This window comes from Spermophilus citellus (assembly GCF_964194105.1).
Source record: "Spermophilus citellus genome assembly, chromosome: 4".
Classification (NCBI taxonomy): domain Eukaryota; kingdom Metazoa; phylum Chordata; class Mammalia; order Rodentia; family Sciuridae; genus Spermophilus; species Spermophilus citellus.
In genome coordinates, this window is record NC_138185.1 from 137841864 (window position 1) to 137858887 (window position 17024).

At 35.7% G+C, this 17024-nt stretch overlaps 2 protein-coding genes across 3 annotated transcripts in view; one reads left to right on the forward strand and one right to left on the reverse strand.

The window, feature by feature from the left end:
- INO80 (INO80 complex ATPase subunit) overlaps window positions 1-17024 on the forward strand; it is a 137550-nt gene that overhangs the window by 62453 nt on the left and 58073 nt on the right. For both annotated transcript variants that reach the window (XM_081293621.1, XM_081293620.1), the window contains exons 20-24: window positions 2933-3100; window positions 3297-3430; window positions 4660-4727; window positions 5915-6008; window positions 6764-6935. In XM_081293621.1, the coding sequence (XP_081149747.1) occupies window positions 2933-3100; window positions 3297-3430; window positions 4660-4727; window positions 5915-6008; window positions 6764-6935 (636 nt within the window). The remainder of the gene's footprint in view (window positions 1-2932; window positions 3101-3296; window positions 3431-4659; window positions 4728-5914; window positions 6009-6763; window positions 6936-17024) is intronic.
- Window positions 13915-16066, reverse strand: LOC308647877 (deubiquitinase OTUD6B-like). The gene has a single exon (XM_081292393.1). It carries the CDS (start codon window positions 15979-15981, stop codon window positions 15100-15102), a length of 882 nt encoding a protein of 293 aa, XP_081148519.1. The 5' UTR covers window positions 15982-16066; the 3' UTR covers window positions 13915-15099.

Sequence of the window (17024 nt, forward strand, 5' to 3'; positions counted from 1 at the left end):
GGAAGGTAACATTTTATTCCTTCGTTTTTGTTTTGTACTTATATTAGTGGAGAATTTGAAGCATTAGAAAAGTAGAAAGAATAGTATAATGAATTCCCTTTAACCAATGTATATCACCAACAATGATCATTTGTGATTATCCATACCCCTCTGGATTATTCTCATGCAAACCCCAGATATTTTATTTCATTCACAAATATTTTTATAGTATCTCTGAAAGATTTGCTCTAAAAAACAAAAGACAATCCCTATACAATTACCACTTTTCCTAAAAAAGGCAGTAGTTCTATGACAATATTGCATATCCAGTCAGTGCCCAAATATCGTTTGTTGTCTTTAGATCTGTTTGTGTCTATCTCAAATTTAAGCAAGGTCCACAGATAGCATAGGTGGTATGTAGTTTTTGATCACTGTCTTCTTTTTTCTTTGCCGTTCTTTGTTGAAGAAACTGAGTTGTGCTGTTGATTTTTCCATAAACTAGATTTTGTTGATTGTATCTATTGTGGTATTATCTACCATGTTTCTTTGTCTTTTGTACTTCTGCAAATTAAGAATTAATTGTAGAAATTTAGTTTGCTTTGGAGTTTTTAACTTTTTTTTTACTAATACTAAACCAGTGATTTTAGTTTGTTAAAAAGTTGCTTTTTTTTTTTTTAATCCTTCTCAAACTTCTGTAATTTTCTGTTAACTCCTTGAATCCTTCCTGTAGTCTTTCTTCTTTTTCTCATGGTTTCCAGTCCTTTAGGGGTTTTCCCCATTTTCTCTGTATTGCACCTGTTACAATTCTCTCTGCCTAAAAGCATTCTTCCCTGATTGTTGGTACTATCCTCTATTCACTGACAGAAGATTTGGTCATACTGAAATCAGTGACTCCTTGGAAGATTGTTGTGTGGGTATATGGCTTCAAGGAGAGGAGTAGAACCATATCTCTCTCTGTTTTGTTCCTTTTTCTAACATCTTAGTTACTTTTTGTGAAATTTCTTGTTTTAATAACAGCCATAATATTAGGAACACATTTTATGAAATATGGATCCTTGAAATATTTAAATCAAAAAGGGTTTTTCAAATAATAACAGCATCATAATTTCTGCTGTTTAGTGGTAAAGGGAAGTGATCAGATACAGTGTGGTTTTTTTGTTTGTTTTTGTTATTGTTGGTTGGTTGTTTTTTGTACCAGGGAGGTTGGTGTTGAACTTGTAATTCTCCTGCCTCAGCCTCCCGAATCACTGGGATTACAGGTGTGCACCACCACGCCCAGCTGTGGTAGGGTTCTTAACCACTATAGATAGTATACATTCTTTTCTTTTTTCTTTTTTTGTAGTTGTAGATGGACAGAATGCCTTTATTTTATTTTTTTGTGTGTAGTGCTGAGGATGGAACCTAGTGCCTCACTCATGCTAGGCAAGCTCTCTGCTGCTGAGCTACAGCCCCAGCCCAATTTCTTTTCTTTAACACACATTTCTTCTTTTAATGGATGCAAAGTGGGATTCTTTATGCCATGTTCATATTGATGCTAAACAAAACAGAGATTGTTAGAGATGAAAATAGGAAAGTAAATATTCAAGGTTGGTATCCTCATCATTTCATAGACAGGTGTCTACATAGTACAGTGTTTTCTTACCATTTCCCTTTCTCTTAGGTGTGTAATCACCCAGAGTTATTTGAATGGCCATTTTCATATATGTGTGTAACATGATTTGATAAATCTCATTGTTTTAGACATAATTTAATGTTTCTTTTTTAATGCATTTTTTTGTAGTTGTAGATGAACAGTATGTCTTTATATTATTTGCTTCATTTTTATGTGGGGCTATGGATTGAACCCAGTGCTTCACACATGCTAGGCAAGCACTCTGCCACTGAGCTACAGCCCCAGCCCCTGTAATTTATTGTTTCTGATCTCTATAGTTCAGTTAGGGAAGGTTAGAGAAGGTATCAAGACAGAGATAACTTTTGAGCTGGGTCTCCAATGATAAGCTGTAATATTCTAGAAAAATATGGTATGGGTGAAAGATTAGGCAACAAAGGTAGAACAGTGTTCAAACATGTAGTGTATTTTGCCAAACAGTATTCAGATCAGCATGGCTAAATTGTTTTAAGAGGAGGTAGTATGGGAGGATAGGGTGGATTACAGTATGGGAGTCCTTTTCTGCCTAGAGGAAAAGTTTTTAATATTTTACCATAGGCAGTAACACTCATTGTGGGTTTTATAGGAGTTGAATTACTTTGGAAGGTTTTTGTGAGGAATGTTAGAACCAGAAGAGACTAAAGGCAGGAAGACCCCAAAATAAAATAATCTGATGAGGAGCTATGGGAGTGGTCAGAAAGGGTGGATAGTGACAAATTCCCAGGTAAAGTTCAAGATCTAGGAAATAATAAAACACGGAGAGAGGTATAGGGGGCAGTGGGCTGGAGAGAGATATCAAAAGCTGATCCAAGTTTGTCTTTGGACAACTGAATTAATGGTAATGCTATTAACCTATTTAGTAAATTGTGGAAAAGGTAATTTTCCCCACCCTGATATGTCCACATATGCAGTTGTTGCAGACTGACTGGTACCTTCATAGTTGGTACTTGAAAATATTGGGCTGGGGTTGTTTGGAAATATATTTTCCCAAGTTACTGTGAAGAGTGATAGTTAATGTTATCAGAAGTCCAAGAGACTGGAGAGAGAGAGAGAGAGAGAGAGAGAGAGAGAGAGAGAGCGAGAGAGAGAGCGAGAGAGAGAGCGCGCGCGCGCGCACACACGTGTACTCGTGTGTGAATAACAACAGAAAGGTCAAGGAAAGAACATTGTTTCTGAATGAGAATCCACATCATAGGTTTATGGAGATTATGAGTTCATAATCTGGTTTGCATGTGTTTTCAAATTTAGGTTGATATTAAATTTTCTTACAAGCATTTTTTTCCAAATAATTTATTGATTTTTTAGATCGAGATTCTAATGTACTGCCAACTGACCAGCCGACAAAAGCTATTATATCAGGCACTAAAGAACAAAATTTCCATTGAGGATTTATTGCAGTCTTCTATGGGCTCTACCCAGCAAGCGCAGAACACCACCAGCAGCCTCATGAATCTAGTCATGCAATTTAGAAAGGTAAGAGCTTAGGTCAGCTGTCTTGATGTCTTTATAAACACATTTCAAGAAAAAGGCTCTAAGATTAATGCTAAACAAAACAGAGATTGTTAGAGATGAAAATAGGAAAGTAAACATTCAAGGTTGGTATCCTCATCATTTCATAGACAGGTGTCTACACAGTATAATGTTTTCTTACCATTTTCCTTTCTCACAGGTGTGTAATCACCCAGAGTTATTTGAACGGCAAGAAACGTGGTCTCCATTTCACATTTCCCTAAAGCCATATGAGATTTCAAAGTTTATCTACCGTCATGGACAGATCAGGGTCTTCAACCATTCACGAGACAGGTGAAAAAATACTAGTATCTGTTCAGTCTGAGTGTCTTTTGTAATTTGGAGTTTTGGGGCTTTGAGGATAAATTTAATGGAAATTTTGCAAGTTCTAACAATGAGATCAAATGTAAGGTTGAGAAAACTTAACAGTAGGAATTTGAACACTATTAAGGCTTGAACTAGATGAACTGTAGCCACTTCCAGTTTCCTTTCTGAATCAGGAATGTGCACCTGTGTGCAAGTATTTCCTTGCACAGGAGTGAATAGCAAATGTTTTGACATGCCCCAGTATATAGAAATTGGCTTGTGGTGGCAACACATTTGGAACATATTTATTAGGAAACGGCTTGGATTTTAGATTGATCAAATTTACCTTCTTCATAGAGTTAGCAATGATACATTTGGTAAAAGTAGAAGAGGTCATTAAGCTGATATGCTAGAGACCATTTAATTCAAAAAATAAGTGTTGATTCAGTTTACACTTCTGAGTTAGAATTGTCCTGGCTTCTGAATGCTTGTGGGTTTGTTTGTTTTTGTTTTTATACCAGGGATTGAACCCAGGAGTGCTTAACCATTGATCCACATTCCTACCACCCTTTTTAAATTTTGAGTCAGGGTCTTGCTAAAGTGCTTAGGACCTCAATAAGTTGCTGAGGCTGGCCTTGAACTTGTGATCCTTCTGTCAAACCCTCCCAAGTTACTGAGATTACAGGCATGTGCCCCTATGCCCAGCTACTGGACTTTTTCATGTGCTCCCAAAGGATTCTTTTGTATACCAACATTTGAGAAACATGAACTTATAAATTTCCCTTTGTAGAGAAACATTATAAACCATGTTATAAAAATAATCATAAGCATGGCCTAATGAAACTGAAATTAAGATGTATTCCATGGGTTTGACTTTGAGTTCTTTGTGATAGCTCCAGGTTAATGCTTAATTAGATGAGCAGCGAAAAACAGGCCAGAACTGTAGTGCTTTTTATTTAATAGAGTATTTGATCATTTATAATGCTAGAATTATTCTCTGAAATAGACTGTTTGAACTTGTGTTATCCTTTTCATTATTAAGTACTTTGTACTTTGACATTTATGCCATGATTTGCCTGGTAATGTTACAAGAAATTTCTTAAAACTAGAAACACTTTGAAACCTAAAGGATTTTTCTTAGTTTGGAACCTCCCATTTATTTAATTTCTCAGTATGTATATTTGGGCTTGGATTTATTTTATTTACTTACTTTTTAGGTGGTTAAGGGTTCTTCTTTCTCCATTTGCACCAGACTATATACAACAGTCTCTCTTCCACAGAAAAGGTAGGTTTTTTTTGATCTTTGGAAGGAAGGAGTGTCAGGGAGGGACTTTCCCCTATGCTCTTTGTTTTGCTTAGTGACTGATTTGTACCTATTAGTGGTTTTGCCTATATACTAGCTTTTTATTTATAATGTCTTAATAAGATTTAACTAAGCAAATTAATTATCTTCATTTCCAGGCACTAAGTTTTGTGGGTGTAATAGGAAGCACTATAAAGTGGTTACTCTGACTTTCTGTCTTTATCTTATACCTGCCTCTTAAAAATTTCTTTTCTTCTTCTTTTTTTTTTTCATTTTTTAGTTGTTGATGGACCTTTATTTTATTTATTTGTATGTGGTGCTGAGAATCAAACCCAGTGCCTCACACATGCTAGGCAAGTGCGTTACTACTGAGCCACAACCCCAGTCCCATCTCTTAAGAATTTCTTACCCTTGGGCAAAGTGAAAACTGAACTCTTGTTAATGAGACTTCCTTCCTCCTCAGTCAGTTTGAGGAAAAGAAGCTGCTCAACTTCATGCATTGTCCAAAATATTAAAGCCAGAACCTTTGACCTCTGTTCTGTTATTTTCTATTTCTTGGCATGATAAAAGAGAGAAGAAGGTAGTTAACCAAGGATCTAAAAATCCCAAAGGTGACTGATGAGCCATCACCATTCTGGTTTATATAAGCCCTATTTCATGGGCCTGCTTTTTCTACCTGTGATTTTAGTACAAACACGTGACACTGTAGCTAGGTCAGAATCTTTTTTTTGGGGGGAAGGGGGAGTACCAGGGATTGAACTCGGGTACTCAACCACTGAGCCACATCCCCAGCCTTACATTTTTGTATTTTATTTAGATACAGGGTCTCACTGAGTTGTTTAGTGCCTCATTGTTGCTGAGGCTGGTTTTGAAATCATGATGCTCCTGCCTCAGCCTCCTGAGCCTCTGGGATTATAGGCATGTGCCATTGCGCCTGGCTAGATCAGAGTCTTTAGACTATTTTTCAGTGCTTAAGTCAAAATTCAGTTAGCAGGCTATGGTAGAGTATTATCTCTAGGTTTGCTATTGGATTGTTTTTTTTGTTTTGTTTCGTTTTGTTTATTTTTTTGGGTGCTGAGGATTGAACCTAGGGCCTTATGCATCCAAGGCAAGCACTCTACCTACTGAGCTATATCACCAGCCCTTGACATTGTTTTCTGATATTACAGGTATTAATGAAGAAAGCTGTTTCTCTTTCCTTCGTTTTATTGATGTATCTCCAGCAGAAATGGCAAACCTCATGCTTCAGGGACTTTTGGCCAGGTGAGAAGTTTTATTATTATTTGATAAGAGAGAGACTGGGAATAAGCAGGGATAAAGTTGAAATACTGTAAAATTAAATATTTAATATTATCTTTGCCTCTCATTTTTTTTTCAGTTAAGATTTTTTTTTCTTTTTTTAATAAGGGAGCCTGTAATTTTCTTTTGATTGTTTAATTTCATAATATTCCTTAAATAAAGAGTATATAGACTTCTGTATGCTACCAGAAGATCTTCAAACTGTGTAATATTGGATTATTCTGTTTTACTTGCTTGTACAGGGCAAATGGTGGCTGGTGATTCATTTAGCTAGTGGTAATTGTAGCATAACCAGCCTCAGGTGTTATGGGAAATTTAGTTCTGTGTTCTTATACTTGGGCATATAATGGTTTTCATTGATTTTTACTTTGTATTCATGTAACAGGGACCTCAATGGAAACTGTTCTCTCCCTATTATGAAGATATTTTCATGATATGAGTTTTCATGATAGATATGAATATTCCTGAATTTTGAGAAGAGCTTTCCAGAAGCTTTTAATTTCATAGTAGCAAACTAAGTCATGCCAAAAAAAATGTAGAACAGATTTATAAAATACTTGCTTTATCTGAAAGTAAGAAAGAACTATTTCTAAAATGCTCATAATTTACCAAAGAAATGTGTAATGAGAGATATCCCTTGGAGAGTTCCTCACTGCTGTGTATAACCCTGAGACTTCCTTGGAGCATTGAATAAGCATATCTGCTGTGGTTTGTTTCAGATGGTTAGCTCTTTTCCTGTCTCTGAAAGCCTCCTACAGGCTCCATCAGCTGCGCTCATGGGGAGAGTCAGAAGGGGGAAGCCAGCAGAGTTATATGAGAAACAAAGATTTCCTTCTTGGAGTTGATTTTCCACTCTCCTTTCCCAACCTTTGTAGCTGCCCTTTGTTAAAGGTAAGGAATTATTTGAGCATACATTATCTTAACATTGCATTAGCCTCCTTTTCCCTTGGTCTTTGAGTCAGTAAAAATGATAAGAAACGTCCTGATAGAACCAAAATGTTCCCAAGGGAGTGTGTATAGTATATTGAATTATAACTTAATGTATTATGGATTATTTTTTGCCTGTGTTTGAACTTTCTGTAAAATAGAATTATATGGTATATACTCTGATGTCTGGGTCTTTTTACTCAACGTTATTATCATAGGTTCCTCTGTGTTGTATGTAAGGATTTTGTTTTTATTACCACAAATTGTTTTATTGTCTGCATGAATCACAGTTTATTAATGTGTTCTACATATGAATGGTGGACATTTAAATTCTTTAGAGTTTGGGGCTCTTATGAATAAATAGCTCTTCATATTCTTGCAAATGTTGTTTGATAAACGTGTGTTATAATTTCTTTGAGACTTATATCCAAGAATGGAAATGCTTCATCATCAGTTACTTGGTAGTAATGCTGCAAAACATTTGATTTTCTAAATTTATACATGCAACAGTGGGTAAAAATTGCTATTCTTCATCCTTGCCTACATCTGATACTGCAAATTCTTTTCATGTTAGCCACTTTTATGAATTTAAGTCATATCTCATTTTGATTTTACATTGCATGTCCATGAAAAAAATTAATGTTGCATTCTTTTTCCTGCAGTTGTTGGAGGTTGCAGTGTAGGTGAAAGGCTAAGTAGCAAGAAATGAAGTTATAGACATAGGTCCAGGTTATGGGGGGCCTCATAAGTTCTGCTAAGGATTTGGATTTTATTCTGAATGAAATGGGTCCTACCTGGAGAGTTATGAGAAGGAAAGTAATTGTTTGTATGTTTTAGTCCTTCAGCTAGATTTGTTTATGTGTTTATTCTTCTAGTACTGGTTATTGAACCTAGGGCCACTAAGCTATATCGCCAACACTTTTAATTTTTTATTTTTGAGACAGTAGCTGGGATTATAGGTATGTGCCATCACACACAACCACCTTGACTAGATTTAAAGTTTAGAAGCTAGATTATTTTTCTTGGGTCCTCTAGAAAGTCTTATAGTTGTTTTAAAGTTAACTACTATGGAAGGTAGGAATAGAAAGAAAAATATGGATTTTTCAGTATACAGGATGCAAATATTTGGTATAGCTGTGGCCAATAACTAATCCTTATGAACAATTGTTTTTATTACAAACTGTTTTGTTCTGGATTTTGCTATAGCCAGTGTCAAACATTTGCCCTCTGTACTTTGCAAACCCCATATTTTCCTTCTGTTTTCCCTGTTGGTTTCTCAAGCATTTCTCAGTTTACTTTTCTGGACTTTGAAATTAGGGTTACTAATACAAAAGGACAATAGAATTGGGCCTGTTTGAAATAATGTAGTAGTCAGTGCTGGCAGTGTGATTTCTGAAAGTTGAAATACTTTTTGTGTATCAACTAAAATCACCAATATGTCTAATAAAAAACTGTAATATCCTGTAGATGAATTTCTTCGCTCAGCCACTAAATTTGGTAATACATGCTATTAAGTTAATAAATTTTTACCAGTTCTGTTTTTGGTACTGAATCATCATTCTGCTAAGAGATTGTTTTGCCCTACTAATATAGACATGTGTATCTTATTTAATGTTTGTAGATAAGCATCATTAATTTGTATTCTCCTCTGTTCTATGTTCAGAATACCTGTTTACTGAGGTCCTGGGATTACAGGTGTACACCATTGCACTTGGCAAGAAATATTTCTTTTTAAATTGCTGAGGCTGGTCTTGAACTTGTGATCCTCCTGACTCAGTCATCTGAGTTGCTAGGATCACAGACATATGCCATTGTGCCTTGTAAGAAATATTTCTTAAGAAACATTTGTTTTATCTGTTTTACCTCATAGTGTAAGGAAGTTTCAGATAGCTGACCTTATGAACAGTATTTTTCATTGCAAGCTATGTTTTGTTTTGGATCTTGCATTTTTCCTTTAATTTGCTACCATAATTCTGATTATATATCTTTGATTATTTGTACACATAATACAGGTGAGATGCAATTTCTCTTCCTTTGTTTTTTGATACTAGGAAAAGGAGTAGCCTTGTTTTGTTATGCAGAGTGAATATAAACTATGTTTCAAGGTTTTAATGGAAGAACTTTCACGTTGAACCCAGATTGCATGCTCTACTACTGACCCTATATCCCCAGCCCTCCAGAATCAATCTTTTTGTTTCGAGGCAGGGTGTCACTGAGTTGCCTAGGGCCTCAGTAAGTTGCTGAGGCTGGCGTCAAACTTGTGTCCTCCTCTCTCAGCCTCCTGAAGCACGGGGATTATAGGCATTCGCCATCATACCTAGTCCCCCAGATCTATCTTGAAGATTAAATTCTGAGTTATTCTCAGGTACATGGAGATGAGAGAAGAGACAAGGGAACATGCAAACATTTTGGAAAGGGTATCAAAATTCTTTCTGTTATAATATTCTGATAATATTTTATAATAAAATGCCTTTGAAGTTACCAAGCTAGCTTTAAATTAATGTTCCCATATTTGTCCTCAGACTGAAGGCAGAAAATCCTTCATTCTGTTCTTCTGTGTCTTCATTTCTTTCATGAAAGAGTAGTAGGTATTGTTCCAGCAGCCTGCCTCCTAAGTACAGCTTCATATCATCAGATCAAGGTGAAAGTATTTGTTCTTATTCCTCTGGGGAGAGACAGATAATATATGTTGACTTAGCTACATGTTGTCATCTGGTTCTTGGAAACCTCTGTTAGGCCACGTACTACTGGAGCCATATTGAGCAGTCTAATCTAATCTTCCCTCTTATCTCTTTCTCCCTGTGGACATGTATGTGAATTTCTTTCCCTGCTTCTCCCTTGCAATGTGCCACTAAAACCTTTGTTCTCACCCTATAATCAAGTTAAATTTGAATTTGGTGCTACATAATTCAAGAAAGTATTCTCATATTATTGATTTCAGGATGATACATAAACAATAAGAAGGTAAATAGTAGACTAAAGAAAGATCAGGCTGGGTGCAGTGGCACACACCTGTAATCCCAGTGGCTTGGGAGGCTGAGGCAAGAAGATTAAGAGTTCAAAGCCAGCCTCAGCAAAAGTGAGGTGCTAAAGCAACTCATGAGACTCTGTCTCTAAATAAAATACAAAATAGGGCTGGGGATGTGACTCAGTGGTTGAGTGTCCCTAAGTTTAATCCTTGGTACGTTCCCCCCAAAAAAAAGATAGAAAAAAGATCAGTTAACACTTAGAGGTGTTTAGGACAATGTTTAAGGTTTTTAAAAATCTCTTACTTAATATGAATACTTTTCTGACATTGCCTTCTCTCATATTTGTTGAGCAAAACCCAGCATAATTTCCTATATTCTATTTACTTTCCATTGTGTTCCACATTGCGTTATTGTTGAATTTCAGTATGGAATAGTATGTAGTTCAAAACTTTCATAAGTTTATTCTCACACATACCTTCTTCCCAAGTGTGGTACTCTGGTCAGATCTCCTCCTCTATTGTTTTGCAGAGGGGGAAGAGTACTGAGAGTGTGAAGAGTATTACATGTCATATATAAGGAATTTTTTTCAATCTTTTGCTTAAAAGAGTAAAAACAAAATCTGGAAAAACACCATTTTTTCTTTGTTGAGGCAGAACATACCATATTAAAACTATATCATACTAAAAATGATGTATGGCAGACATGAAGTACCAGTATTATTCTAACTTCTATCTCAGTGAACAGTTGTCATGGTAATGGTCTACTTCAGCATATGGGTGTTGAAAACTTTATATATTCTACAATTATAGTGATCTAACTAATTTACAGAAATTAGGGATGTTTCAGATTTTCTAACTTAAAATATATAAAAGTTTCAGCATAAAGAGTTGTTTTTGAGTCAGGTGTAGTCAGAATTACACTTGTAATTCCCGCAACTCTGGAGGCTGAGGCAGGAAGTTTGCAAATTTAAGGCCATCCTCAGCAACTAAACAAGACCCAATCTCAAAATAAAAATAAAAAGAAGGGGATGTCATTCAATGGTAGAGCACTTCTGGATTCAATCCTTTACTGAAAGGAGAGGGGAGTTGTTTGAAAAGAGTGGCCTATGCTTAGATTTTAAACACTGTTCTCTGTTAAATCCTTAAAAGAGCTTTAACTGGCTATTGATGAAGAAGCCCTCAAACAGGAAATTTTCAAAAACTCCTCCGCTAAGTGTTAAATTTTTCAGCTGTGGTATCTATGTCTATCATCATTTCCTGAGATAATGAGAGATGCCAACGCCCTTTATGGAAAGCTCTGGGAAACCATTGTGTTTTTCTGTATTTTATTTTCCCCCTTTTTGTTTGGATACTTAAAATATCTGTGAAAGTAGAATCCATGTACTCTGGCAGTTGATTTATAAACACTGTACCCTTTCATTTAACATGAGACCTTTTCTTTAATTTTTGAAATGGAGAACAATGCACGGCCCCTTGTTAAATGAATAAAACTACACCTAAAGGAAAAACATCTGTGTGTTTTCTATGTTACACTGTGGCAAGGAGTGGGCAGCTGTGGGGGCCTGCCATCCTGGCCTGCTTGTTTTCACTTGAGGCTTTTACATGGTGCCAAGAGACTCTTTAGAGAAGCCTAACTTCACTACTATGTGCATATTGTGGTTCTGGCAGCTAGATGCACACAGCTGCCAGTGCTTACAGGGTACTGAGACATTCAAGAGCATGAAAAAGGGACAACAGAATAGCAAAAACTGTGACCACATTAAAATCAAGTCACTTTCCTCATAGTGTGAAATTCTGTTAACTTTCTAGGATGTGTGTGTGTGTGTGTGTGTGTGTGTGTGTGTGTGTGTGGCCAAAATAGACCAAAGAAGTAAGAACCTTATTTTCTATTTCTACCCTCCAGCCATATTATATAATGGTGTTTTTTATCTCAAACATTAATTTTTTCTTTGTCCAGTGGTTCATGTCATTAAATGGAAGGGAATTAATGTGCTACAAAAGACCACTGGATTAAGGAGGAATTGATGGAGCTAATGTTAGAGAAACAAATCTAGAAAAGTATATAATAAGTATAATATTCTAGGAATAGTCAGGATTTCTCTAAAGTAAAGGCTGTCTGTTGAATGAACATTTTGAACTACTGATTTGGGTGTGGGTTTTTTTTTTTTTTTTCCCAGTACTAGGGGGATTGAATGCAACAGGGTTCTCTACCATAGAGCTACTCACCCCCCAGACTTTTATAATTTTTATTTTGAAACAGAGTCTTACTAAGTTGCTAAGGCTGGCTTTGAACTTGCAATCCTCCTGCCTCAGCCTCCTTGAGTACCTGGGAATTATAGACATGTTCCCTCATGTCCTGCTGTTTTGTTTTGTTTTTTTATTTAATTCATTCATCTTTTATTCTTTTGGCAAACATCAGATAATATGAGCAAAACTACATTGCTCACAATAGTTACACACATACTTTTTTTTTTTTTTTTTTTTTTTTTTTGCTTTATACAAGCTATAAACATATTTAAGTGGATAAAATTCTTGGCTAAAGACATATTCCAGAAATGACATATAATTTTCCAAATTAGGACAAAAGAAAGCTTATGTAATTTCCATTAGACCATCATCATACAGCAAACCAAATTAATATATGCTGCTTTTTTTCCCCCCTCTGTAGTGCTAAGGATTGAACCCAGAGCCCTGCACATGCTGAGCAAGCCCTCCACCACTGAGCCATATCCCAGTATCATATGCTGTTTTTAAACTAATATCTGCCATTTGGGGGTGGGGGTGGGGAAGAGCTTTTTTTTTCAGTTATACAAATATTTATCTGTAGTTTTATAAAAAACAGCTAACCATACAAATCTTGTTCATAACTGTACTGACCCTTTAAATTTTTTTAAAAAATTAAAAAGGTTAGCAGAAAATAAGATAAACTGGGGATGCAGCTCAATAGTAGAACACTTGCTTTAGCAACTCTAGGCCCTAGTACCTTAAAAAAGAAAGAAAGAAAGAAAGAAAGAAAGAAAGAAAGAAAGAAAGAAAGAAAGAAAGAAAGAAAGAAAGAAAACTATATAATTAAGAATATTTTAACTCTTCTTGTTTAAAAAAGAAAAACACCAATGAGTTATTTTTAGAATACTTTTGATGATGGTGGAATTTATAATAACTAGGTTTCATAAAATTTTATTATTTCTTAACGCTGATATTTTAAAGTAACAGATTTACTTCAAAATACACCCAAAGCATTTAATATTCTTGGTTTCCTTCTTTTATAAATTTCAGATGCCCCAAAAAAATTCAGACTAAAGGTAACAAAACAGGTAGCCTTCAGAATATATTGCTTGGAGGCAAAATGTACTTACTTGCTCTAGTTGACCACAGTCCTGACCAGCTTCCTACAGTGTTAACTGCTGGCCAGGTGTGACTGAAGCCTTTTTTTCTTTGATATTGGAGATTGAGCCCAGGGGCACTTAACCACTGAGCCACATCCCCAGTCCTCTTTTTATTTTTTTTATTTTGAGACAAGGTCTCACTAAGTTGCTGTGGCTGGCCTTGAACATGCAATCCCCCTGCCTCTGCCTCCCAAGCTGCTGGGATTACAGGCATGTGCCACCAAGCCCAGTCTGAAGCCATTTTTAATATTATAAACACAATATTTCCTCATAAAAATTATAATGGAGCAAAAATTCCAATGTTATAATAACATTATAAGTTCCCAGATACTTGTTTGATTTTCTCATACACTGTCATTTACCTGGCACATGATAAACAATCAATAAATACTTTGTGAATGAAAAAAAATTTAAATGTTATAAACTTGATGCTAAATCTTACCCCCTTATATCTTATATTTCTAACTTGGGAAAAACAGATCAAACCAAATAGATCACGTTTTCATAATATTTCCTTACATAATAAATTATCAGATATATTTGTATATGTGGGTATTATCTCTTAGAAAGAACACTATTATGACTGATCTGAAATTTAAAATTAATAATTCACACAGAAAACTACTGCAAACTTATTTTACTATGAAATTCTTGGTGCCCAAACAGTGGCTTTCAACTCAACCCTTTATACAACATAAGAATTCTCAAAATAATTGAGTTGAAGAAAGTGGCATTAATAACAAAATAGTGTCAAGGGCTTTTATCTAATCCTAGAGAATGAGCAGAAGGGGACAGATCTTGTAAGACAAACTGGAAAAGAGAAAGAACGTGAAGTAAATGTGGCCTTGGCACCTTTTGCACTGCAAAATTCTCAACTTGCAGAAGGAAAAGAATGAGAGGCCACAAAATGTCAGTTAGTGGAAAAGGATGCAGGGAAAGCAAAACAGCTGAGTAGTGAACAGAAACCACACTAGAAAATATAAAAATAGGCAGTTAAGAAGAGAATCAAGAGATGACACTAACTCCAGTCTGAAGTTCAAGAACAGCAAAGAGTAATAAATGAATTAGACAATGCTCTGTCATGTCTTGTTAAAGTTATACACAAATAAAAGGCAAATCTCTAATCTTTAGAGGTTTAAATTTGACAGTGAATATCTATTTACCTTTGACTTTGTCTCATTTCTTTAAACTTAATAACTGAATAAATATTTAGAAATTCTTAATTATTAAAGCAAGCTTCCTAGCTGCACTGACAGGCTACATAAAAACTTCACCCCGCTAATCCCATCAACACTAAGGTTACTGAAGTCAAGTTCATTTTATAAGCATTGATTAAATTTGCCATCACAATATCACTTTATTATAATGACAGAGAATGAGTCATTTCACTTCTAGAAAAATTACACTGAAATTTTCTTTCGAAAATTTTAGTAGTGGGATGAAATTTTTAAACATTTAAAAATGTATCCTTAAACAGAACAAAATATCCAGGATGCTATATAAATAAAAATGATAAAAATGTATCAGTAAACGGTACAACCTTGGTCTATAAGTGATATTCTCCACATCAATTTTTAAGTTTCAAAATACCACTAAGAGGATACTGGTTAAAGTTTGTCTCTGACATATTTCTAAAAAGCCTGGTAGTAAGCTTATCTTTAAAATTGATTTAAGGTAGTTGTGTTTTCAGTAGCATTTAGAACAATTTAGCACTTGGTAGCAATACTCAGATCGGCACACTGTACTAAAACATAACTGTGTAACGTTTTGTAAACTAGCTGCAATTTTCAGTAGCTGTGTTCACCAACCGTGCAACAGAATTATAATGTTCTCCTAATCCATATGCATGTCTCATATATACAAGTATTAATGGTTGTTTGGAATATTCTTCACCAACTACAATAGCAGGAGAATCTGCTTGTATTATCTCTATTGGTGTTTGTAAAATGTGAGACAGAGCTCTTAGCTCAAGTTGGCCTCCCCATGCAGCTGTGTTTACAATATCATCACAGTACTTTTCAAACTCTTCTGGAGTATACATATTTTCTGAATTAGGATTCGTTAAAAATGGCAAAAAGTCTTCCACATGGCTTTGCATATATTCAGCAGTTTGACTTCTTAAGGCAGCCACAGTCACAGCACAGTCCTGTTCTTTCAGTTGATCCTCAATGGTTCTATACATACAGTGGCCATCAGATGGAATCTGTTTAATTTCCAACTCTCTGGCTGCCAATATCTGAGCAAGTTTTTCACTTTCTACATGTCTAGCTCCAGATAAGTTCTCTATTTCAGCTTCAGCTATCCTTTCCTCCCGCTCCTTTTCCAATGCAGCTTTCTTTTCCCGTCTCTTCTGTGCTTTCGATATCCGAGGAGGCTGATTTTCAAGTGCCAAGTTTGAAATATTAACAGCAACAGAATCTATCTTATTCTCCTTGCAAGTCAGTCTCAATTGCTCCAGTTCCTCTTTATGTTTCTGTTCCATTTCTTTTTCCAACTTAGCAACATCTTCAGTGAGTTGCTTCCTACTTTTTTTGTCATTCTTGGGAACAGCATTCTTCATGCTCTGAATTTTGGCTTGCAACTCCTTCTTCTCTTTGCGATGCCTTCTCATCAGCTGCTCCTCCTCATCAAGCTCTTCAGTCAAGTCTGATTCCATGACGACCGGGTCGCCAGGCACACGCGTTGGAGAAAACCTGCAGCACGAGCCTAGCAGACACCTTCCACCCCTCAACCCTCACCCAATGTGCCATTCTGTTTTGTTTTGTTTTAAATCTAGAATTAGAAAGGAATATATCAGGGGCTGGGGATATGACTCAAGTGGTAGCATGTTCGCTTAGCATGCGTGAGGCACTGGGTTCGATTCTCAGCACCACATAAAAAACAAAGATATTGTTTTTTTTTTTTAAACTATTTTTTTAACTAGTAGGGAAAGTTTCTAATTACGCTCTTTTTTTTTTTTTTAAAGAGAGAGTGAGAGAGGAGAGAGAGTGAGAGAGAGAGAGAATTTTTAATATTTATTTTTTAGTTCTCGGCGGACACAACATCTTTGTTGGTATGTGGTGCTGAGGATCGAACCCGGGCCGCACGCATGCCAGGCGAGCGTGCTACCGCTTGAGCCACATCCCCAGCCCCAAAACAAAGATATTGTGTCCACCTAAAACTAACTAACTAACTAAATAAATAAATAAATATTTTTTTTTAAAGGAATATATCACCTTGGCTTAGTGACTTCAATAAGAATTACATTTTTTCCTGTCCCATGTAAAATATAAGTAAATGTGTTCTAATTTGGGAATGACGACCCTGGTAATATAATTATTACTAGATAGACTTTTCCCAGAAAGGTACCTCCAATAACATTTTGTTAAGAGCTCCCCCCATGATAAATATTATATCTTTCTTAGTAATAACTATTTTGTTGAAGGGAAGAGATTGGAGGAAATGTTCATTCTACTTTTATTTATTTATTTTTAGTTGTTGGTGGATCTTTGTTTGTTTGTTTATATGCAGTGCTAAGAATCAAATCCAGTACCTCACATGCTAGGCAAGTGCTCTGTCACTAAGCTACAGCGCTAGCCCCTACTTTTATATCTTTGCCATGTACTAAGAAACAGATTTCTGCTGAATTTTGCCATTTGATGATTCGTAAAATGAGAACAACTTACAGAAATCCCTGACATTGTTTACTTTCTCTAGAAG

Excerpts from the sequence above, each read along its gene's own strand:
- LOC308647877 (XM_081292393.1), bottom strand. The coding sequence starts at position 15,981 with ATGGAATCAGACTTGACTGAAGAGCTTGATGAGGAGGAGCAGCTGATG.